This window comes from Heptranchias perlo, chromosome 42 (genome assembly GCF_035084215.1).
Source record: "Heptranchias perlo isolate sHepPer1 chromosome 42, sHepPer1.hap1, whole genome shotgun sequence".
Classification (NCBI taxonomy): domain Eukaryota; kingdom Metazoa; phylum Chordata; class Chondrichthyes; order Hexanchiformes; family Hexanchidae; genus Heptranchias; species Heptranchias perlo.
In genome coordinates, this window is record NC_090366.1 from 9,935,061 (window position 1) to 9,958,768 (window position 23,708).

The window sequence follows — 23,708 nt, forward strand, 5'->3', positions numbered from 1 at the left end:
TGATGGGACAGCTTGAAGAACATAAGAACATCAGAAATAGTAGCAGGAGTAGGCCATCCGGCCCCTCGATCCTGCTCCGCCAGTCAACAAGATCATGGCTGATCTTCTACCTCAACGCCATTTTCCTGCACTATCCCCATATCCCTTGATCCCTTTAATATCTAGAAATCTATCGATCTCTGTTTTGAATGTACTCAATGACTGAGCCTCCACAGACCTCTGGGGTAGAGAATTCCAAAGATTCACAACCCTCTGAGTGAAGAAATTTCTCCTCATCTCAGTCCTAAATGGCCGACCCCTTATTCTGAGACTGTGACCCCTGGTTCTAGACTCTCCAGCCAGGGGAAACATCCTTCCTGCATCTACCCTATCGAGCCTTGTAAGAATTTTGTATGTTTCAATGCGATCACCTCTCATTCTTCTAAACTCTAGAGAATACAGGCCGAGTCCACTCAATCTCTCCTCGTACGACAATCCTACCAACCCAGGAATCAGTCTGGTGAACCTTCGTTGCACTCCCTCTATGGCAAGTATATCCTTTCTTAGGTAAGGAGACAAAAAATTGTACACAATTCTCCAGGTGCGGTCTCACCAAGGCCCTGTATAGCTGCAGTAAGACATCTTTACTCCTGGACACAAATCCTCTTGTAATAAAGACCAACATACCATTTGCCTTCCGAATTGCTTGCTGCACCTGCATGTTTGCTTTCAGTGACTCATGTACAAGGACACCCAGGTCCCTTTGAACATCAACATTTCCCAATCTCTCACCTTTTAAAAAATACTCTGCGTTTCTGTTTTTCCCACCAAAGTGGATAGCTTCACATTTTTCCACATTATATTCCATCTGCCATGTTCTTGCCCACTCACTTAGCCTGTCTATATCCCCTTGAAGCCTCTTTGCATCCTCCTCACAGCTCACATTCCCACCTAGTTTTGTGTCATCAGCAAACTTGGAAATATTACATTTGGTCCCCTCATCCAAATCATTGATATATATTGTGAATAGCTGGGGCCCAAGCACTGATCCCTGCGATACCCCACTAGTCACCGTCTGCCAACCTGAAAAAGACCCGTTTATTCCTACTCTCTGTTTTCTGTCTGATAACCAATTCCCAATCCATGCCAGTATATTATCCCCAATTCCATGTGCTCTAACTTTGTTTACCAACCTCCTGTGTGGGACCTTATCAAAAGCCTTCTGAAAATCCATACACACCACATCCACTGGTTCCCCCTTATCTATTCTACTAGTTACATCCTCAAAGAACTCCAGTAGGTTTGTCAAACGTGATTTCCCTTTCATAAACCCATGTTGACTCTGCCAAATCCTGTTATTAATTTCTAAGTGTCCTGTTATCACATCCTTTATAATAGATTCTAGCATTTTCCCTACGACTGATGTCAGGCTAACCGGTCTGTAGTTCCCTGCTTTCTCTCTCCCTCCTTTCTTAAATAGTAGAGGGAGCTTTACTCTGTATCTAACCCGTGCTGTACCTGCCCTGGGAGTGTTTGATGGGACAGTGTAGAGGGAGCTTTACTCTGTATCTAACCCCCTGTACCTGCCCTGGGAGTGTTTGATGGGACAGTGTAGAGGGAGCTTTACTCTGTATCAAACCCCTGCTGTATCTGCCCTGGGAGTGTTTGATGGGACAGTGTAGAGGGAGCTTCACTCTGTATCTAACCCTGTACCTGCCCTGGGAGTGTTTGACGGGACAGTGAAGAGGGAGCTTTACTCTGTATCTAACCCGTGCTGTACCTGCCCTGGGAGTGTTTGATGGGACAGTGTAGAGGGAGCTTCACTCTGTATCTAACCCTGTACCTGCCCTGGGAGTGTTTGACGGGACAGTGAAGAGGGAGCTTTACTCTGTATCTAACCCGTGCTGTACCTGCCCTGGGAGTGTTTGATGGGACAGTGTAGAGGGAGCTTTACTCTGTATCTAACCCCATGTACCTGCCCTGGGAGTGTTTGATGGGACAGTGTAGAGGGAGCTTTACTCTGTATCTAACCCGTGCTGTACCTGCCCTGGGAGTGTTTGATGGGCAGTGTAGAGGGAGCTTTACTCTGTATCTAACCCGTGCTATACCTGCCCTGGGAGTGTTTGACGGGACAGTGTAGAGGGAGCTTTACTCTGTATCTAACCCTGTACCTGCCCTGGGAGTGTTTGATGGGACAGTGTAGAGGGAGCTTTACTCTGTATCTAACCCGTGCTATACCTGCCCTGGGAGTGTTTGATGGGACAGTGTAGAGGGAGCTTTACTCTGTATCTAACCCTGTACCTGCCCTGGGAGTGTTTGACGGGACAGTGAAGAGGGAGCTTTACTCTGTATCTAACCCGTGTTGTACCTGCCCTGGGAGTGTTTGATTCTCAAAATAGAATGCTAAGATAAGCATACGGTCAACTCAGGTAGAACGATCTCAATGTTTGAACACTCTGATCAGCAGTGTGCATTTTAGAGTATCAGAGGGCGATATATTGGTCACTCAAGTGGATGAAGCAGTGGAGAGATTAGGATTAATAACGACATGATTTATTTATAAAAATGACTTTATCAATCCAGTTCGTGTTACTAATAGAGGTCATTAAATGCCCGAGTCTATTTTTTGATATGTATGGCGGACAGTCAAACAAAATGGATATTTACAACACAATACAAGTGTCTTTAAGTCTGATTGACTTGTTAGCCTAGTCAACTTTCTCCTCTATCCACACTATTGGCGCTGAGCATCGAGACGTCTGAGCGGTCGCTGTTCCGGTGAGACGGCCTTCCCTGATGGTGCGGCTGTGTCTGCAGGCTGTCCGGGAAGTGTTTGGTCTGCAATGGGCTCGGGAGGCGCTCTTTCAGGCTGGGGTGAGCGGCGAAGCCCGGGTTGGGGGGGACGGGCGGGTGCCCGGCCAGGAAATTCAAGAAGCTCCCGTCGGTGCTCGGGTGCCTGTCGTGAAACGGCGAAAGGGGGAAGCCGCCCCTGGGGTGCAGGGGATGGCCCACGGGTCTCTGGTAGAACACTTGAGGGAACGGTTGGCCCAGCGGGCAATGTCCCAGGTGATGTTTTGGGGGAGTGTGCGTCGGTGAGCCCAAACGTGAAGGCGTTCCTTGGATGCTGAGCTCCGTCTTCTCCCGAGGGTAGCGTAGACAAGTCGTGGAAGGTCTATCCTCTTGGCCGTTGAGGCTCATTTCTTCGGGCCCTGGGTCCTGGGCTTCTGGTCTGGGCGTCCCAGGATGGCTCCTCGCGCTGTGGGGAGACCTCGGGCACGAGGAGGGCAGGCTGTCGGGCGACTGGTTGCCTGGCGAGCGTTGAGATGAGCTGGAGGCGGAAGGTGGCATGAGGTACTGGGGTGACTTGGCATGGTGGACACTGGGCGAGGGACTGTTCAACCCTGCAAAAACGAAACGAGGAGAAAAAGATCTGGGTCATTCGAAGTTAGCTTGGTCAGTATCATAGTATGGCACAGCACAGAAGGTGGCCATTCGGCCCATCATGCCAGTACCGGCCCTTTGAAAGAGCTATCCAATTAGTCCCACTCCGCACTGCCCTTTCCCCATAGCTCTGCAAATTTTTTCCCTTCAAGTATTTATCCAATTCCCTTTTGAAAGTTATTATTGAATCTGCTTCCACCGCCCTTTCAGGCAGCGCATTCCAGATCAGAACAACTCGCTGCGTAAAAAAAATCTCTCCTCATCTCCCCCTCTGGCTCTTTTGCCAATCACCTTAAATCTGTGTCCTCTGGTTACCGACCCTCCTGCAACTGGAAACAGTTTCTCCTTATTTACTCTATCAAAACACTTCATGATTTTGAACCCCTCTATCAAATCTCCCCTTAACCTTCTCTGCTCTAAGGAGAACAATCCCAGCTTCTCCAGTCTCTCCACATAACTGAAGTCTCTCATCCCTGGGACCATTCTAGTAAATCTCCTCCGCACCCTCTCCAAGGCCTTGACATCCTTCCTAAAGTGCGGTGCCCAGAATTGGACACAATACTCCAGCTGAGGCCCAACCAGTGTTTTATAAAGGTTTAGCATAACTTCCTTGCTTTTGTACTCTATGCCTCTATTAATAAAGCCCAGGATCCCGTATGCTTTTTTAACAGCCTTCTCAACTTGTCCTGCCACCTTCAAAGATTTGTGTACATACACTCCCAGGTCTCTCTGTTCCTGCACCCCCTTTAAAATTGTACCATTTAGTTTATATTGCCTCTCCTCATTCTTCCGACCAAAATGTATCACTTCACACTTCTCTGCGTTAAACTTGTATAGAACCTTGGTTAGGCCACACTTGGAGCACTGTGCACAGTTCTGGTCTCCACATTACAAAAAGGATATAGAGGCACTGGAGAAGGTGCAAAAAAGATTCACAAGGATGATACCAGAACTGAGAAGTTATACCTATCAGGAAAGACTGAACAGACTGGGGCTCTTTTCTCTCGAAAAGAGAAGGCTGAGGGGTGACCTGATAGAGGTCTTTAAAATTATGAAAGGGTTCAATAGGGTAGACATAGAGAAGATGTTTCCAATTGTGGGGAGTCCAAAACTAGAGGCCATCAATATAAGATAGTCACTAATAAATCCAAAAGGGAATTCAGGAGAAACTTCTTTACTCAGAGAGTGGTGAGAATGTGGAACTCGCTCCCACAAGGAGTAGTTGAGGTGAATAGTGTAGATGGATTTAAGGGGAAGCTGGATAAACACATGAGGGAGAAAGGAATAGAAGGATATGGTGATAGGGTGAGATGAAGTAGGGAGGGAGGAGGCTCATGTTGAGCTAGTGTCTTGTGGCCAAATTTGCTGACGATACAAATTTAGGTGGAAAATTAAGTTGTGATGAGGACACAAAGTGTCTGCAAAGGGATATTGACAGGTTAAGCGAATGGGCAAAAATTTGGCAGATGGAATATAATGTGGGAAAATGTGAAGTCGTCCACTTTGGTAGGAAGAATAAAAAAGCAAAATATTATATACATGGAGAAATACTACAGAACGCTGCGTACAGAGGGATTTGGGTGTCCTCATACATGAAAGACAAAAAGGTAGCGTATAGGTGCAGCAGGTAATTGGGAAGGCAAATGGAATATTGGCCTTTATTTCAAGGAGGATGGAGTATAAAAGCAGGGAAGTCTTGCTACAACTGTACAGGATGCTGGTGAGACCACACCTGGAGTACTGCGTACAGTTCTGGTGCCCTTATTTAAGGAAGGACATACTGGCATTGGAGGCAATTCAGAGAAGGTTCACTCGGTTGATTCCGGGTATGGAAGGGTTGTCTTCTGAGGAAAGATTGAACAGGTTGGGCCTATACTCACTGGAGTTTAGAAGAATGAGAGGAGATCTTATTGAAACATATAAGATTCTGAGGGGGCTTGACAGGGTAAATGCTCAGAGGATGTTCCCCCTCATGGGGGAATCTAGAACTAGGGGGCATAGTCTCAGAATAAGGGGTCGCCCGTTTAAGAGGAGGTGAGGAGGAATTTCTTCTCTCAGAGGGTCGTGAACCTTTGGAATTCTTTGCCCCAAAGAACGGTGAAGGTTGAGTCATTGAATACATTCAAGGCTGATTTTTGATCAGCGAGGGAGTCAAAGGATATGGGAAAGTGGAGTTGAGGCCAGAATCAGATTGGCCATGATCTCATTGAAGGGCGGAGTAGGCTCGAAGGGCCAAATGGCCTACTCCTGCTCCTATCTCTTATGTTCTTGTATCAATGCTGGTCTAGGTCAGTTTGGGCCGCTGTCTCAGCGCTGTAGACTTGATGTAATTCTATGTAATTTGCCCGGTATGGCCATTAAACCTCTTAACTGACCCCTGTTTTTTGGGAGGAAAGTCTTCCCTCCCTGTTTTATCTTCTCCTCCCTTTCTCGCCCTGTGCTTCTGATCTCGATAACTGGAGTTTGGGCTCCATCGGTTACAGGACCCTGGAACACCCACCCACTAGTGGACACTGTCTGCTGTTACAGACAACGAGGCCGGGATATTTCATCATGGCCAATTTCCAGCTCATCTTTGAGGGGGCCGGGGTGAACTTTCCGGCACCAATGACCTCACCCTCGACCCCCGCCGATTTTCTGACCTCAGCTGCACTTAACCAAAGTCCTAGCATGGATTATGGCCTCTACTCAGGTGCCTACCTTCGAATCATAGAATCATACAGCACATTCGGCCCATCGTTCCTGTGCCGGCTCTTGTAAACGGGTAAAGTGAGTGGGCGAGACGGTGGCAGATGGAGTATAATGTGGGGAAATGTGAAATTATCCATTTTGGTAGGAAGAATAGAAAAGCAGAATTTTTTTAAAAGTTGAGAGGCTAAGAAATGTTGGTGTTCAGAGGGATTTGGGTGTCCTTGTACACAAACCACAGAAAGTTAACATACAGGTACAACAAGCAATTAGGAAGGCAAATGGTATGTTGGCCTTTATTGCAAGGGGGTTGGAGTACAAGAGTAAGGAAGTCTTGCTACAATTGTACAGGGCTTTGGTGAGACCACACCTGGAGTACTGTGTACAGTTTTGGTCTCCTTATCTAAGGAAGGATATACTTGCCTTAGAGGCGGTGCAATGAAGGTTCACCAGATTGATTCCTGGGATGAGAGGGTTGTCCTATGAGGAGAGATTGAGTAGAATGGGCCTATACTCTCTGGAGTTTAGAAGAATGAGAGGTGATCTCATTGAAACATCTAAAATTCTTAGAGGGCTTGAGAGGGTAGATGATGAGAGGATGTTTCCCCTGGCAGAAGAGTCTAGAACGAGGGGGCACAGTCTCAGGATAAGGGGTCGGCCATTTAGGACTGAGATGAGGAAAAATTTCTTCACTCAGAGGGTCGTGAATCTTTGGAATTCTCTACCCCAGAGGGCTGTGGATGCTCAGTCGTTGAGTATATTCAAGGCTGAGATAGATGGATATTTGGACACTAAGTGAATCAAGGGATATGGGGATTGGGCGGGAAAGTGGAGTTGAGGTCGAAGATCAGCCATGATCTGATTGAACGGCGGAGCAGGCTCGAGGGGCCGAATGGCCTACTCCTGCTCCTATTTCTTATGTTCTATCCGGTTAGTCCCACTCCCCTGCTCTTTCCCCACAGCCCTGAATTTTTTTTTCCTTTTCAAGATTTTATCCAACTCCCTTTTGAAAGTTGCTACTGAATGGTGGGGGGTGCCGAGACAGAACGAGGCCCATGGCTTCTCAAAATGCTGGAAAATTCCAGTAGAAAGTTCCGGAAGAGGCTGGGGAGAGTAAGGTGGCCATGCTTCTGATTCCTGGTGGTGTTATTCCGGGGATGGAGGATGCGTAACCCGAATGGGAGCCGAGGCCCGAGTGCCTAGTCTCTTGTCCCAACCGAGCTCTATCCTGAAATTCACTCAATTCTCGACGGGGGTCTTGGGATGGTGGTTAGATCTAATCCCCAACTCCCACCCCCCACCCCGCTCCCCAATCCAGAGGGTGTTTGGCGGAGGTGGGGGGGGGCAAATGTAGCGCCTCCTACTGAAACAGCAGGGCCACTGTGCTTGGCGTAGTTTCGGATATTTGGAAAGCGGCAGTGTAGGAGAGAGTGGAACCGCCAATCGGGTGCGTCAAGCCCTCCCTCCCTCCACGGGTCCCATCAGAGCACGACCGGGCCTGTCGTCCATCGATAATTTAACGTAGCTCACTTGTAAAAATAAATTACGAAAAAGCACGAGATTTACCCGAATGGTCCCAGGGATGAGGGACTTCAGTTATGTGGAGAGACTGGAGAAGCTGGGATTGTTTTCCTTAGAGCCGAGAAGGTTAAGGGGAGATTTGATAGAGGGGTTCAAAATCATGAAGGGTTTTGACGGAGTAAATAAGGAGAAACTGTTTCCAGTGGCAGGAGGGTCGGTAACCAGAGGACACAGATTTAAGGTAATCGGTAAAAGAGTCAGAGGTGACACGAGGAAACATTTTTTTACGCAGCGAGTTGTTCTGATCTGGAATGCGCTGCCTGAAAGGGCGGTGGAAGCAGATTCAATAATAACTTTCAAAAGGGAGTCAGATAAATACTTCATCGAATCATAGAAAGGTTACAGCACGGAAGGAGGCCATTAGGCCCATCGAGTCCGTGCCGGCTCTATGCAAGAGCAATCCAGCGAGTCCCACTCCCCCCATCCTATCCCCGTAGCCCTGCAAATTTTTTCCTTTCAAGTACTTGTGCAGTTCCCTTTTGAAGGCCATGATTGAATCTGCCTCCACCACCCCCTCGGGCAGTGCATTCCAGATCCTAACCACTCGCTGTGTAAAAAAGATTTTCCTCATGTCGCCTTTGGTTGTTTTGCCAATCACCTTAAATCTATGCCCTTTGGTTCTTGACCCTTCCGCCAATGGGAACAGTTTCTCTCTATCTACTCTGTCTGGACCCTTCATGATTTTGAACACCTCGATCAAATCTCCTCGCAACCGTCTCTGTTCCAAGGAGAACAACCCCAGCTTCTCCAGTCTATCCATGTAACTAAAGTCCCTCATCCCTGGAATCATTCTAGTAAATCTCTTCTGCACCCTCTCTAAGGCCTTCACATCTTTCCTAAAGTGCGGTGCCCAGAACTGGACACAATGCTCCAGTTGTGGCCGAACCAGTGTTTTATAAAGGTTCATCATGACTTCCATACTTTTGTACTCTATGCCTCTATTTATAAAGCCCAGGATCCCGTATGCTTTTTTAACCACTTTCTCAACCTGCCCTGCCACCTTCAACAAGGTGCATATATAAGAACATAAGAAATAGGAGCAGGAGAAGGCCAATCGGCCCTTCGAGCCTGCTCCACCATTCAATAAGATCATGGCTGATCTGATCCTAACCTCAAATCTAATTTCATGTCCAATTTCCTGCCCGCTCCCCGTAACCCCTAATTCCCTTTACAACCTAGATCTCTCTGTTCCTGTACCCCTTTTAGAGTTGTGCCCTCTAGTTTATGTTGCCTCTCCTCATTTTTCCTACCGAAATGTATCACTTTGCATTTTTCTGCATTAAATTTCATCTGCCACATGTCCATCCATGCCACCAGCCTGTCGATATCCTCTTGAAGTCTATCACTATTCTCCTCACTGTTTACTACCCTTCCAAGTTTTGTGTCATCTGCAAATTTGGAAATTGTGCCCTGTACACCCAAGTCCAAGTCATTAATATATATCAAGAAAAGCAGTGGTCCCAGCACCGACCCCTGGGGAACACCACTGTACACCTCCCTCCAGTCCGAAAAACAACCGTTCACCACTACTCTCTGTTTCCTGTCACTGAGCCAATTCTGTATCCATGTTGCTACTTGAAGGGAAAAAGTTTGCAGGGCTACGGGAAAAGAGCAGGGGGGGAGTGGGACTAATTGGACAGCTCTTTCAAAGAGCCAGCACAGGCACGATGGGCCGAACGGCCTCCTCCTGTGCTCTATCATTCACTTTTAGGCTAATTTCCGTCTTCAATAAAGGTGCGAGAGATTGGCGATGGTGAATGGAGAACCTGCCCATTGTTTTTGCCGTTCAGAAACTCCAAGACCAACCCAGGACTTGCGTCCCTGTCGTTCCTTTTCACCACCTCAGGACAATTCGCCATGAGTCCGTTCTATTCTGCTGACATTAACTGATTTCACCCCTGACCTCATTTGGGAACAGATCCCCAATCGGTATCCCATCGTTCCGGGATGGATTTGGACCTTGGAGCCGAGATGACATCCCCTCGTCCCCCCCACCACCGTCATTCCTCAATAAATTACTGCCGCCTCCCCTTCCCGCCCTCCTCTCCCGATACGGCCTCTCCGCCTGCTCATCCCGCCCCTCGAGCGGACGAGGAACCCACCCGCCCCCCCCAACCTCCAAAGGGGTTGACTTGTCTGCGGTACTGACCGTTGAGTGTGGGGAGGGGTGAGTTGGAGTTGCTGCTTGACGACTCGCAGCTCTTTGTGGTGTTGGCCGCTCTCTGGCTCGGCAACGGTTGAGCAGGTGACCGACTTGCCTTCCCCCGCAAGATGTCAATCACCTGGGAAAAGACAGAGAGCTCGGTGAGGCAGTGGCGATATCTCTCCCCCCCCCGCCCCGACAGTGAGCGTGAATTACAGGGTATCCCCAGGACATCTCGTTCCGCGGTCTCAAATTCCAGACCAACCTTCTTGTTCTTGGCCACCATCAGTGATGTGTCATTGTGGCAGTTCTTAACGCTGCTGTCCGCTCCGCTTTTGAGCAGAGCCTTGACGACCTCCATCAATCCTCGGCCGCTGGCGGAGTGCAGGGCAGTGTTTCCCGAGTAGGTTTGCAGGTTCACATTGGCTCCGTGCTGTGGAGAGAGGCAAGACAGAAGATGGGCGCCAGGTCTCTCAGGTGGACGCAAAAGATCCCACGGCCGCTATTTCGAAGAAGAACAAGAAGGGAGTTCTCCCCGGGTGTCCTGGGGCCAATATTTATCCCTCAACCAACATCACTAACAAACAAATTATCTGGTCATTTGTGGGAGCTTGCTGTGCGCAAATCGGCTGCTGCGTTACATTGAAACATGTAAGATTCTGAGGGGGCTTGACAGGGTAGACGCTGAGAGGTTGTTTCTCCTGGCTGGCGAGTCTAGAACTAGGGGGCATAGTCTCAGGATAAGCGGTCGGCCATTTAAGACTGAGACGAGGAGGAATTTCTTCACTCAGAGGGTTGTGAATCTTTGGAATTCTCTACCCCAGAGGGCTGTGGATGCTCAGTCGTTGAGTATATTCAAGACTGAGATCGATAGATTTTTGGATTCTAGGGGAAATCAAGGGATCGGGCGGGAAAGTGGAGTTGAGGTCGAAGATCAGCCATGATCTGATTGAATGGTGGAGCAGGCTCGAGGGGCCTTATGGCCTACTCCTGCTCCTATTTCTTATGTTCTTATGACAACAGTGACTACACTTCAAAAAGTACCATCATTGGCTGTAAAGCGCTTTGGGATGTCCTGAGGTCGTGAAAGGCGCCATATAAATGGTTGCCTGGAGACAGGAGCCGCACAGCCCTGTTGCTAAGGGACACCAATTTCTGGTTGCCATGGCTGCCTGGAGACAGGGGCCTCACAGTCCTGTTGCTAAGGGACACCAATTTCTGGTTGCCATGGCTGCCTGGAGACAGGGGCCTCACAGTCCTGTTGCTCAGAGACACCAATTTCTGGTTGCCATGGCTGCCTGGAGACAGGGGCCTCACAGTCCTGTTGCTAAGAGACACCAATTTCTGGTTGCCATGTGTGCCTGGAGACAGGGGCCTTACAGTCCTGTTGCTAAGGGACACCAACTTCCGATTGCTATGGGTGCCTGGAGACAGGGGCCTCACAGTCCTGTTGCCAAGGGACACCAATTTCTGGTTGCCATGGGTGCCTGGAGACAGGGGCTTCACAGTCCTGTTGCCAAGGGACACCAATTTCTGGTTGCCATGGGTGCCTGGAGACAGGGGCCTCACAGTCCTGTTGCTAAGGGACACCAATTTCTGGTTGCCATGGGTGCCTGGAGATAGGGGCCTCACAGTCCTGTTGCTAAGGGACACCAATTTCTGGTTGCCATGGCTGCCTGGAGACAGGGGCCTCACAGTCCTGTTGCTCAGAGACACCAATTTCTGGTTGCCATGGCTGCCTGGAGACAGGGGCCTCACAGTCCTGTTGCTAAGAGACACCAATCTCTGGTTGCCATGTGTGCCTGGAGACAGGGGCCTTACAGTCCTGTTGCTAAGGGACACCAACTTCCGATTGCTATGGGTGCCTGGAGACAGGGGCCTCACAGTCCTGTTGCCAAGGGACACCAATTTCTGGTTGCCATGGGTGCCTGGAGACAGGGGCTTCACAGTCCTGTTGCCAAGGGACACCAATTTCTGGTTGCCATGGGTGCCTGGAGACAGGGGCCTCACAGTCCTGTTGCTAAGGGACACCAATTTCTGGTTGCCATGGGTGCCTGGAGATAGGGGCCTCACAGTCCTGTTGCTAAGGGACACCAATTTCTGGTTGCTATGGGTGCCTGGAGAGAGGAGCTTGTCAATCCAGTTGCTAAGGGAAACCAATTCCCGGCAACTGCACACAGGCCTACTCCTGTTACCAGGTTCCAAGTAATCCATTGAGTGCGTAGGTGTATCTGGGCACTGCATTAAGACGCTGTATAAATACATGGTACCAGAACAGTGCTGCTCTTACCTGCAGTAGAAGGAGCACCATGTCCATGCAGTTATTTTCGACGGCATGAATCAGGGGAGTCCGACCGCTCTTAATGTCCTGTAAAAAGCATAATAGAAATGGTATATTAATTATATGAATTCTCAGGGACACATAGTGAATCCCATTAGGTCCAATCCCTACACACTCCCTTTATGTGAAATCCAATTAGATCCAATCCCTTTATGTGGAATCCCATTAGATCCAATCCCTTTGTCTGGAATCCCATTAGATCCAATTGCTTTGTATGGAATCCCATTTGATCCAACCACTTTGTATGGAATCCCATTAGGTCCAATCCCTTTATGTGGAATCCCATGAGATCCAATTGCTTTGTATGGAATCCCATTAGATCCAATCCCTTTGTGGGGAATCCCATTAGATCCAATTGCTTTGTGTGGAATCCCATTTGATCCAATCACTTTATGTGGAATCCCATTAGATCCAATTGCTTTGTGTGGAATCCCTTTAGATCCAATCGCTTTGTGTGGAATCCCTTTGGTCCAATCCCTTTCCCACTCACTCCCTTTATGTGGAATCCCTTTAGAGCCAATCCCTTTGTGTGGAATCCCATTAGATCCAATCGCTTTGTGTGGAATCCCATTAGATCCAATCGCTTTGTGTGGAATCCCATTAGATCCAATCGCTTTGTGTGGAATCCCATTAGATCCAATCGTTTTGTGTGGAATCCCATTAGGTCCAGTCCCTTCCCACTCACTCCCTTTGTGTGGAAACCCATTAGATCCAATCCCCTTCTCACTCTCTTATTGTGGAATCCCATTAGATCCAATCCCATCTTACTCCCTTTGTGTGGAAACCCATTAGATCCAATCCCATCTTACTCCCTTTGGGTGGAATCCCATTAGATCCAATCCCATCTTACTCCCTTTGGGGGGAATCCCATTAGATCCAATCCCCTTCTCACTCTCTTATTGTGGAATCCCATTAGATCCTTCTCTGTCTCTGCCAGCCTGGGATTGGCTCTGTTCAACCTATCGACCCGTGAGTGCAAGGTCAAAAGCAAAGGAGGTCAAACCCTCCGTCTTCCTACCACGGCATCAACATCGGCCCCTCGATCCAACAGGTGGGAGACAATTTTCTTGTGTCGACTATTCACTGCTACATGGAGTGGAGTGTAACCTGGGCGACACAGAGAAGAAACACAAACAGTGAGATTGGCTGACGTGGTCTGTAATTCTGGGGGATTTCTGAGAAGCAAGCCTTGTTTATTAATACCAAACCATGTAATAAAGCCCCCGGTTCTATAATTAACAGCTTAGAACCACAAAGAAAGGAAAAAAGGAAGTGAAGAAAATTATTAAATCTTATGATATGTCGAGCAGCCCTCTGTGACGGCTAGGGCCTACACCTTGCAGGACAGGCCCCGAGATTGAAAGGGAGTGGGAGAGAAGGTGAGGTTAATCAGGCAGTCCTGGGTTGGCGACACCTGATGATAGGAGCAGAGGAAGATTGAGAGAGGGGAGGAATCCCGGAGTTTTGTCGCGACGGGAAACACATCTCGAAGGGTGTTTATGTGTGTGAGTCTGTCTGTCTGTGTGCGGGCGCACCTGTGCGTGAGGGCGCGTAAATCCGTGTCTGCGTGCATGTGCGTGCCTGCGTCTGTGGCTGCGTCTACGTCTGTGTCTGCTTGCGTCTGCCTGTGCGTCCGTGTCTGTGTCTGCAACTGCGCCTGTGCGTCTGTGTCTGCGCGTGTCCGTGTCTGCGTCTGTGTCGCGTGTCCGTGCATTTGCACGCGTCTCTGTCTGCGTCTGCGACTGCGTCCGCCCGTGTCCGCGAGTGCACGTGTGCGTTTCTTTCTTAATTCAATTCATCTCACAGGAAACTGGTCCCAAAAAAAAAACAAAATCGAAATGAGAAAAGGCTGAGAAAACGGCAAATCCTATTCTTGGAAAAGCTGAGGTCAGGCTTGACTGTAGTTATTACCGTCGGTCCCTGTGCTTGTGATGCATCTAACCAGTTGTGACAAGAACAGAAAGTTTTTGCATCAGCCATCTGCTAACTCTGACTGGCGAAAGTTGTTCGTTTTAGGTTCCGAGTGGAACCGGGAGGGGTCACGAAAGATTGTGGAGCACACAGCTAAGGGGCATCAAAATGATCGCTGTTTGTGGGAGCTTGCTGTGCTCTAATTGGCTGTGTTTTCTACATGACGACAGTGACTACACTTCAAAAAGTACTTTGCCGGCTGTCCTGAGGTTATGAATGCTACGATATAAAGGGAAGTGTCTGTCTCTACTGTTGCCTTGGTTGCGATCAGGGATCGACACAGAGGCCAGCCCGGACTGGATTTGGTTTTCTATCCTTTGCCCCTCATTGACGTTCCTCACCAATTCTTTAACAACAATTAATTGCATTTATATAGCGCCTTCAATGTGGTAAAACGTCAAAGGCGCTTCACAGGAGCGATTATCAGCAGAATTTGACGCCAAGCCACATAAGGAGATATTAGGGACAGGTGACCAAAAGCTTGGCCGAAGAGGTAGGTTTTAACATAAGGAGATATTAGGACAGGTGACCAAAAGCTTGGTCAAAGAGGGAGGTTTTAAGGAGCATCTTAAAGGAGGAGAGAGAGGCGGAGAGGTTTAGGGAGGGAATTCCAGAGCTTAGGGCCCAGGCAGCTGAAGGCACGGCCGCCAATGGTGGAGCGATGGAAATCGGGGGGATGCGCAAGAGGCCAGAATCGGAGGAGCGCAGAGATCTCGGAGGGTTGTAGCGGCTGGAGGAGGTTGCAGAGATTGGGAGGGGGGCGAGGGCCATGGAGGGATTTGAAAACAGGGATGAGAATTTTAAAATCGAGGCGTTCCCGGACCGGGAGCCAATGTAGGTCAGCGAGCACAGGGGGGTGATGGGTGAACGGGACTCGGTGCGAGTTGGGATACGGGGGGCAGCAGAGTTTTGGATGAGCTGGAGTTTATGGGAGGGTGGAGGCCGGCCAGGAGAGCATTGGAATAGTCAGGTCTAGAGATAACAAAGGGCATGGATGAGGGTTTCAGCAGCAGATGGGCTGAGGCAGGGGGCGGAGACGGACGATGTGACGGAGGTGGGAAGTAGGCGGTCTTGGTGATGGAGCGGATATGGGGTCAGAAGCATGGCGCGCGGGCAAACAAGGCACTGGACCCTGGCCTTGTGAGTTCCCTCACCTACCTTCGTAATTCCTGATCTCCAGGTCTATATTCTCCCGCCCGCTCCCCAGCAGGGACCGCAGACACTCCAGACTGCTGTGCTCACATGCTAGATGGACTGCCGTTTGCCCATTGCGATCCAATAACAGGCGAGAGGCTCCATTGGTTACCAATTGCCCGGCAATGCTGCGATGTTTTGTGATGATCGCAAGGTGTAGTGGGGTCTAGGAGAGAGAGAAAGAGGCGTTAAGAAAGAGGGAGATATTTGCATGTGGACTACCTGTGATCAATTAGCATACTGAACAACTCCCGCCCCCGCCCTGGAAACACTTGCAAGAAAGGTCAAAAGCGGACAAGAGTGAGGATCTTTTTCTTATTCCTTTTGATTGCAATCCCAGCTTCTCCTGTCTCTCCACAAAACTGAAGTTCCTTTTCTTTCTTTTGTTTTAAACCAGTTGGGGAGTTCACATCGTGCCTTTGCTTCTATTCCTGTCGGTCGCAAGGCTGCGCTCGCTGCCTCCAGTGGGCGCCCGCCTTCGTGCAAGGGGTTAATAGTCCTGGTGTCTTTCTCCCCGATGCCGTTTCCCCATTTAGCCCCCTCGTTGGGCACCGGTTCCACAGGCTGGCATCTGCCATCTACCCCAGGAGAGAAGATTGACCAGAACGGACTACCAGGGATGAGGGGCTTCAGTTACGTGGAGAGACTGGAGAAGCTGGGATTGTTCTCCTTAGAGCAGAGAAGGTTAAGGGGAGATTTGATAGAGGTGTTCAAAATCATGAAGGGTTTTGATAGAGTAAATAAGGAGAAACTGTTTCCATTTGCAGGAGGGTCGGTGACCAGAGGACACAGATTTAAGATAATTGGCAAAAGAGCCAGAGGGGGAGAGATGAGTTGAATGTTTTTTAATGCAGCGAGTTGTGATGATCTGGAATGCGCTGCCTGAAAGGGCGGTGGAAGCAGATTCAATAATAACTTTCAAAAGGGGAATCGGATAAATACTTGAAGGGGAGAAAGAATTGCAGGGGCTTTGGGGGAAAGAGCAGGGGGGAGTGGGACTAATTGGACAGCTCTTTCAAAGAGCCGGCACAGGCCCGATGGGCTGAATGGCCTCTTTCCGTCCTGTCGGAGTCTCTGATTCTCTCAAGGACTGTGGCAGAGGTCAGGTTTTAACGGGGAGGCACGTGAATGTGTTTTTGTTAGTTTTTTTTTTCTTGCGCTTTTCTCTGTCAGGAAGTACAGTATCAAGTGCGTATTTGAGATAACCACATAGCAGCCTCTATCTCACCGATCTAAACCAGACTGACGCAGGTTACCTGTGGCGAGTCGCTTTACTTTACTGACAGGCCGGGCTTACGGGAAGGCAGGAGATACAAGTTGTGAAACAGCGGCCGTTTCAGCCTCATGAGAAACGCGAAAAAAAAGAACATTTGAGACAAAAAAAATGAAACGATTTCAAAAAAATATTAGCGGCCAGTTCTGTTTCCTGTCGGTTTCTCCGTTTTCAGCGTCTGCGGGTTTGCCCCCGAGTGACATATCTCGGCGCAGAGAGAGAGAGACTCGCTCACAGATACACTCGAGGCTCAGGGTGAGGTGAGAGGCTCCCTCTCCCCGTGTCTCAGTTAGGGAATGCACTCGCTGGTGGACAACTGCGAGGTGTGTGTGTGCGAGAATGTGTGTGTGTGCAAAAGTGTAAGTGCAAGAGTGTGTGGGTGAGTGTGAGTGCGTGTGCCTCAGTCTGTGCATCTCTGTGTATTTGTGTGTCTCTCTCAGTCTGGTTCAGTGTCTGTCTCTCTCAGCATCTATCCTTTCTCTCCTTTCTCTCTTTCTCTCTCAGTACTTGCGTGCAGCTATGTATCCGTCTCTCTCTCGCTGTCTCCCTCTCTGTCCCTCCCTCTCTCTCTGTCCCTCTCCCTCTCAGCCCCTCTCTGTCGCTCTCTCCCAGCCCCTCTATGTCGCTCTCTCTGTGTGTCTCTCTCTTTCTCTGTCCCTCTCGGTACATCTCTCCCTCCCTCTCTCTGTGTCTCTCTCCATCTCTCTCTGCCCCTCTCTCTCTGTCCCTCTAGCTCTCTGTCCCTCTTTCTGTCCCTCCGACCATCTCTCTCTCTCTGTCCCTCTCTCCCTCCCTCTCTGTCTCTCTCTCTCCCTGTCTCCCTCTCTCTCTCTCTGTCCCTCTGTCCCTCCCTCCCCCTCTCTGTCTCTCTCCCTTTCTCCCTCTCCCTCTCCCTCTTTCCCCTTCTCTCTCTCCCTCTCTCTGTCCCTCTCTCCCTCTCCTGTTCTGTCTCTCTCTCCCTGACTCCCTCTCCCTCTTTCCCCTTCTCTCTCTCCCTCTCTCTGTCCCTCTCTCCCTCTCCTGTTCTGTCTCTCTCTCCCTGTCTCCCTCTCCCTCTTTCCCCTTCTCTCTCCCTCTCTCTGTCCCTCTCTCCCTCTCTCTGTCCCTCTGACTCTCAGGGGGTACCTGGCATTCGCTGAAGGAGACCTCCAGGAGCAGAGTGTCTCTCAGGCTATGGGACTGGGACTGACCTGTTCACAGCCGAGAGACCTGTCTGCTAAGCTTAGCTCCCCTTACAGCAAAAACCATGTCCCACTTAAAGGAACACAGCTCATCTCACTCGTTAGAAGCTGTTCCCAAAGACTAATTGCAACCACAGACACAACAACAACTGCAGCCGCCACATGAAACCACATCTGGCCCAAGCTTTAATAAATAATGACAGGGCTTCTGAATATTTCATCACCTCTCCTTCCCTCCCCTCCTCTCTCCTTCCCTCCCCTCCCACCCACTGTCCTTTCCTCTCTCCTCTCCCCCTTCCCTCCCCTCACTTCCCTCCTTACTTTCCTCCCCTCCTCTCCCCTCCTCTCCTCCCCTCACTCCCCTCCCCTCGCCTCTCCTCCCCCTCCCCTCTCGCCCCCCTCCCGCTCCTACCCCCTCCTCCCACTTCCCTCCCTACTCTCCGCCCCTCCTCTCCCCCTCTCCTCTCCTCTCCTCCCCTCACTCCCCTCCCCTCGCCTCTCCTCCCCCTCCCCTCTCGTCCCCCTCCCGCTCCTACCCCCTTCTCCCACTTCCCTCCCTACTCTCCGCCCCTCCTCTCCCCCTCCCCTCTCCTCTCCTCCCCCTCCCCTCTCGTCCCCCTCCCGCTCCTACCCCCTTCTCCCACTTCCCTCCCTACTCTCCACCCCTCCTCTCCCCCTCTCCTCTCCTCTCCTCTCCATCCCTCCCCTCCCCCAGTAGGGGGCCATTCGGCCCATCGTGCCTGTGCTGGCTCTTTGAAAGTGCTGTCCAATTAGTCCCACTCCCCTTGCTCTTTCCCCTTCAAGTATTTATCCAACTCCGCTTTGAAAGTTATTATTGAATCTGCTTCCCCCGCCCTTTCAGGCAGCGCATTCCAGATCGCTGCGTAAAAAAAATTCTCCTCATCTCCCCCTCTGGTTCTTTCGCCAATTATCTTAAATCCGTGTCCCCTGGTTACCGACCCTCCTGCCACTGGAAACAGTTTCTCCTTATTTACTCTATCAAAACCCCTCATGATTTTGAACACCTCGATTAAATCTCCCCTTAACCTTCTCTGCTCTAAGGAGAACAATCCCAGCTTCTCCAGTCTCTGAAGTCCCTCATCCCTGGGACCATTCTGGTAAATCTCCTCTGCACCCTCTCCAAGGCCTTGACATCCTTCCTAAAGTGCGGTGCCCAGAATTGGACACAATACTCCAGCTGAGGCCCGACCAGTGTTTTATAAAAGGTGAAATGGGAAATAATTTCAGGCCGATGGGGAAAACGCAGGGAGGAAGCGGGACTAATCGAGAGCTCTTTCAAAGAGCCGCCACAGGCAAGACGGGCCGAATGGCCTTCTCCTTTGCTGTACGATTCGATGAGTTGCCCTGAGTGAGGTCAGCACAGAGTGGGGAGGGAACCCGAGGCCCCTCTTTATCTGCGCTGGGGCACTGAAGGCTTCAATCTCTGTTCAAACGGCTGTGTTATCAGCCACACGGTTTTGCCCCGGCCTAGTGTCTGGAATACTCCATACGAACAGACGAATTAAGAGCAGGAGTAGGCCATTCGGCCCCTCGAGCCTGTTCTGCCATTTGGTCAGATCATGGCTGATCTGATTGTGACCTCAACCCTACTTTCCCGTCTACCTACTATAACCTTTGTAAACAATTTTACAACACCAAGTTATAGTCCAGCAATTTTATTTTAAATTCACAAGCTTTCGGAGATTTTCTCCTTCCTCAGGCAAATGTTTCAAGAGCTCCTTGAAGCCTACGCATTTATACATATAGAACAATACATGGTGTTTACAGACTGCCCCTGCAACTGCCCGTTGCCAAGGCAATCACCGTGTTCAGACAGAGAGGTGTCACCTGCAGAACCCCCGAATACACATTCAACAAAAAAACAAACAGGGAAAAAAAACAGAGAAAAAAAACACAGAGAGAGGCAGAAACATCCGGAAGGCAGAGAGAGCCAGCAAATGACCCATTATATTAAAAACAGATAACATTTGTTCGATGGTGGGGTAACGTGTAGCGTGACATGAACCCAAGATCCCGGTTGAGGCCGTCCTCATGGGTGCGGAACTTGGCTATCAATTTCTGCTCGACGATTTTGCGTTGTCGTGTGTCTCGAAGGCCGCCTTGGAGTACGCTTACCCGAAGGTCGGTGGATGAATGTCCATGACTGCTGAAGTGTTCCCCGACTGGGAGGGAACCCTCCTGTTTCCCTCCCAGTCGGGGAACACTTCAGCAGTCATGGACATTCATCCACCGACCTTCGGGTAAGCGTACTCCAAGGCGGCCTTCGAGACACACGACAACGCAAAATCGTCGAGCAGAAATTGATAGCCAAGTTCCGCACCCATGAGGACGGCCTCAACCGGGATCTTGGGTTCATGTCACGCTACACGTTACCCCACCATCGAACAAATGTTATCTGTTTTTAATATAATGGGTCATTTGCTGGCTCTCTCTGCCTTCCGGATGTTTCTGCCTCTCTCTGTGTTTTTTTTCTCTGTTTTTTTTCCCTGTTTGTTTTTTTGTTGAATGTGTATTCGGGGGTTCTGCAGGTGACACCTCTCTGTCTGAACACGGTGATTGCCTTGGCAACGGGCAGTTGCAGGGGCAGTCTGTAAACACCATGTATTGTTCTATATGTATAAATGCGTAGGCTTCAAGGAGCTCTTGAAACATTTGCCTGAGGAAGGAGAAAATCTCCGAAAGCTTGTGAATTTAAAATAAAATTGCTGGACTATAACTTGGTGTTGTAAAATTGTTTACAATTGTCAACCCCAGTCCATCACCGGCATCTCCACATCATGACTACTATAACCTTTGACTCCCTTGTTAATCAGGAATCTATCTAACTCGGCCTTAAAAATATTCAATGACCCTGCCTCCACCGCTCTCTGGGGAAGGGAGTTCCACAGACTCACGACCCTCTGAGAGAAAAAATTTCTCCTCATCTCCGTCTTAAATGGGAGACCCCTCATTTTTAAACCGTGTCCCCCCGTTCTAGTCTCTCCCACAAGGGGAAACATCCTCTCACCATCTACCCCTTCAAGTCCCCTCAGGATCTTATATGTTTCAATAAGATCACCTCTCATTCTTCTAAACTCCAGTGTACACAGGCCCAACTTGTCCAACCTTTCCTCATAAGATAACCCCCCACATCCCAGGAATCAGTCGAGTGAACCTTCTCTGAACCGCCTCTAAAGCAATTATGTCCTTTCTTAAATAAGGAGACCAAAACTGCACACAGTATTCTAGATGTGGTCTCACCAATGCCCTGTACAACTGGAGCAAAACATCTCTACTTTTATATTCCATTCCCCTTGCAATAAATGACAACATTCCATTTGCCTTCCTAATCACTTGCTGTACCTGCACACTAACTTTTTGTGACTCATGTACTGGGACACCCAGATCCCTCTGTACCTCAGAGTTCTGCAATCTCTCTCTATTTAAATAATATATTGCTTTTCTATTCCTCCTGCCAAAGTGGACAAGTTCACATTTTCCCACATTATACTCCATCTGTCAAATTTTTGCTCACTCACTTAACCTATCTATCTATATCCCTTTGCAAACTCCTTATGTCCTCTTCACAACTTACTTTCCCACCTACCTTTGTGTCATCAGCAAATTTAGCGACCGTACATTCAGTCCCATCATCCAAGTCATTGATATTGATTGTAAATAGTTGAGGCCCAGCACTGATCGCTGTGGCTCTCCACTCGTTACATCTTGCCAACCTGAAAATGACCCATTTATGCCTACTCTCTGTTTCCTGTTAGCTAACCATGCTAATATGTTCTCCCTATACCATGAGCTCTTATTTTGTGTAGTAGCCTTTGATGTGGCACCTTGACAAAAGCCTTCTGGAAATCCAAGTACACCACATCCACAGGATCCCCTTTATCCACGTTGCTTGTTATTTCCTCAAAGAACTCTAATAAATTAGTCAAACACGATTTCCCTTTCACAAAGCCGGGTTGACTCTGCCCGATTGCGTTGAGATTTTCTAAGTGCCCTGCTATAACCTCCTTAATAATGGATTCTAGCATTTTCCCTAGGACAGATGTTAAGCTAACTGGCCTGAAGTTTCCTGCTTTCTGTCTCCCTCCTTTCTTGAATAGAGGGGTTACATTCACTATTTTCCAATCTGATGGGACCCTTCCAGAATCTAGGGAATTTTGGAAAATTAATATCAATGCATCTACTCTCTCTGCAGCCACTTCTTTTAAGACCCTAGGATGAAGTCCATCAGGACATGGGGACTTGTCAGCTTTTAACCACATCTGGAGTATTGTGTGCAGTTTTGGTCTCCTTATCTGAGGAAGGATGTCCTTGCCATGGAGGGAGTCCAACGAAGGTTTACCAGACTGATTTCTGGGATGGCAGGACTGACGTATGAGGAGAGATTGGGTCGACTAGGCCTATATTCATAAGAACATAAGAAATAGGAGCAGGAGTAGGCCAATCGGCCCCTTGAGCCTGCTCCGCCATTCAATAAGATCATGGCTGATCTGATCCTAACCTCAAATTTAAATTCATGTCCAATTTCCTGCCCGCTCCCCGTAGCCCTTAAAATTTGCAGGGCTATGGGACTAATTGGATTGGAAGATCGGGGGAAGAGGGGAAGATCGGGGGAAGGACAGGGGAAGGTCGGGGGGGAGGAGAGGGGAAGATCGGGGGGAGGAGAGGGGAAGATCGGGAGGAAAAGGGAAGATCGGGGGGAGAGGGGGAGATCGGGGGGAGGAGAGGGGAAGATCGGGGGGAGGAGAGGGGAAGATCGGGGGGGGAGAGGGGAAGATCGGGGGGAGGACAGGAGTAGATCGGGGGTGAAAAAGGAGAAGATCGGGGAGGAAAGGGGAAGTTTGGGGGGAGGAGAGGGGAAGATCGGGGAGGAAAGGGGAAGATCGGGGGGGAGGAGAGGGGAAGATCGGGGGGAGGAGAGGGGAAGATCGGGGAGGAGAGGGGAAGATCGGGGGGGAGGAGAGGGGAAGATCGGGGGGAGGAGAGGGGAAGATTGGAGAGGAAAGGGGAAGATCGGGGGGGAGAGAGGAAGATCGGTGGGAGAGGGAAAGATCGGTAGGTAAGGGGAAGATCGGGGGGAGGAGAGGGGAAGATCGGGGGAGGAGAGGGGAGGATCGGGGGAGGAGAGGGGAAGATCGGGGGGAGGAGAGGGGAAGATCGGGGGAGGAGAGGGGAAGATCGGGGGGAGGAGAGGGGAAGATCGGGGGGGAAAGGGGAAGATCGGGGGGAGGAGAGGGGAAGATCGGAGGGAGGAGAGCGGAAGATCGGGGAGGAGTGGGGAAGATCGCGGTGAGGAGAGGGGACGATCGGGGGGGAGAGAGGAAGATCGGTGGGAGGGGGAAGATCGGGGGGGGTGAGAGATGAAGATCGGGGGGGAGTGGGGAAGATCGGGGGGGAGAGAGGGAAAGATCGGGGGGGAGAGAGGGGAAGATCGGGTGGAGGAAAAGGGAAGATCGGTGGGGGAGTGGGGAAGATTGGGGAGGGAGAGTGGAAGATCGGGGGGAGGAGAGGGGAAGATCGGGGGAGGAGTGGGGAAGATCGGGGGGAGAGAGAGGAAGATCGGGGGGAGGAGTGGGGAAGATCGGGGGGAGGAGTGGGGAAGATCGGGGGTGAGAGATGAAGATCGTGGGGGAGTGGGGAAGATCGGGGGGAGGAGAGGGGAAGATCGGGGGGAGGAGTGGGGAAGATCGGGGGGGAGAGAGGAAGATCGGGGGGAGTGGGGAAGATCGGGGGGGAGAGAGGGGAAGATCGGGGGGGGGAGTGGGGAAGATCGGGGGGGGGGAGAGAGGGGAAGATCGGGGGGGAGAGAGGGGAAGATCGGGGGGAGAGAGAGGAAGATCGGGAGGAGTGGGGAAGATCGGGGGGAGGAGTGGGGAAGATCGGGGGGAGAGAGGAAGA

The 23,708-nt window shown here is 50.1% G+C and overlaps 1 protein-coding gene across 1 annotated transcript in view; it reads right to left on the reverse strand.

Annotated features, from left to right (window-relative positions):
- Nucleotides 1-2,510: 2,510 nt before the first annotated feature.
- The window catches only part of LOC137306175 (NF-kappa-B inhibitor epsilon-like), a 66,611-nt gene continuing 45,413 nt past the window's right edge, over nucleotides 2,511-23,708 (reverse strand). Inside the window, exons 4-9 of the mRNA XM_067975246.1 lie at nucleotides 15,303-15,504; nucleotides 13,192-13,280; nucleotides 12,123-12,200; nucleotides 10,098-10,265; nucleotides 9,839-9,971; nucleotides 2,511-3,380 (exon numbers count right to left, since the gene is read on the reverse strand). Coding sequence (XP_067831347.1) covers nucleotides 2,692-3,380; nucleotides 9,839-9,971; nucleotides 10,098-10,265; nucleotides 12,123-12,200; nucleotides 13,192-13,280; nucleotides 15,303-15,504 — 1,359 coding nt within the window. The 3' untranslated portion in view covers nucleotides 2,511-2,691. The remainder of the gene's footprint in view (nucleotides 3,381-9,838; nucleotides 9,972-10,097; nucleotides 10,266-12,122; nucleotides 12,201-13,191; nucleotides 13,281-15,302; nucleotides 15,505-23,708) is intronic.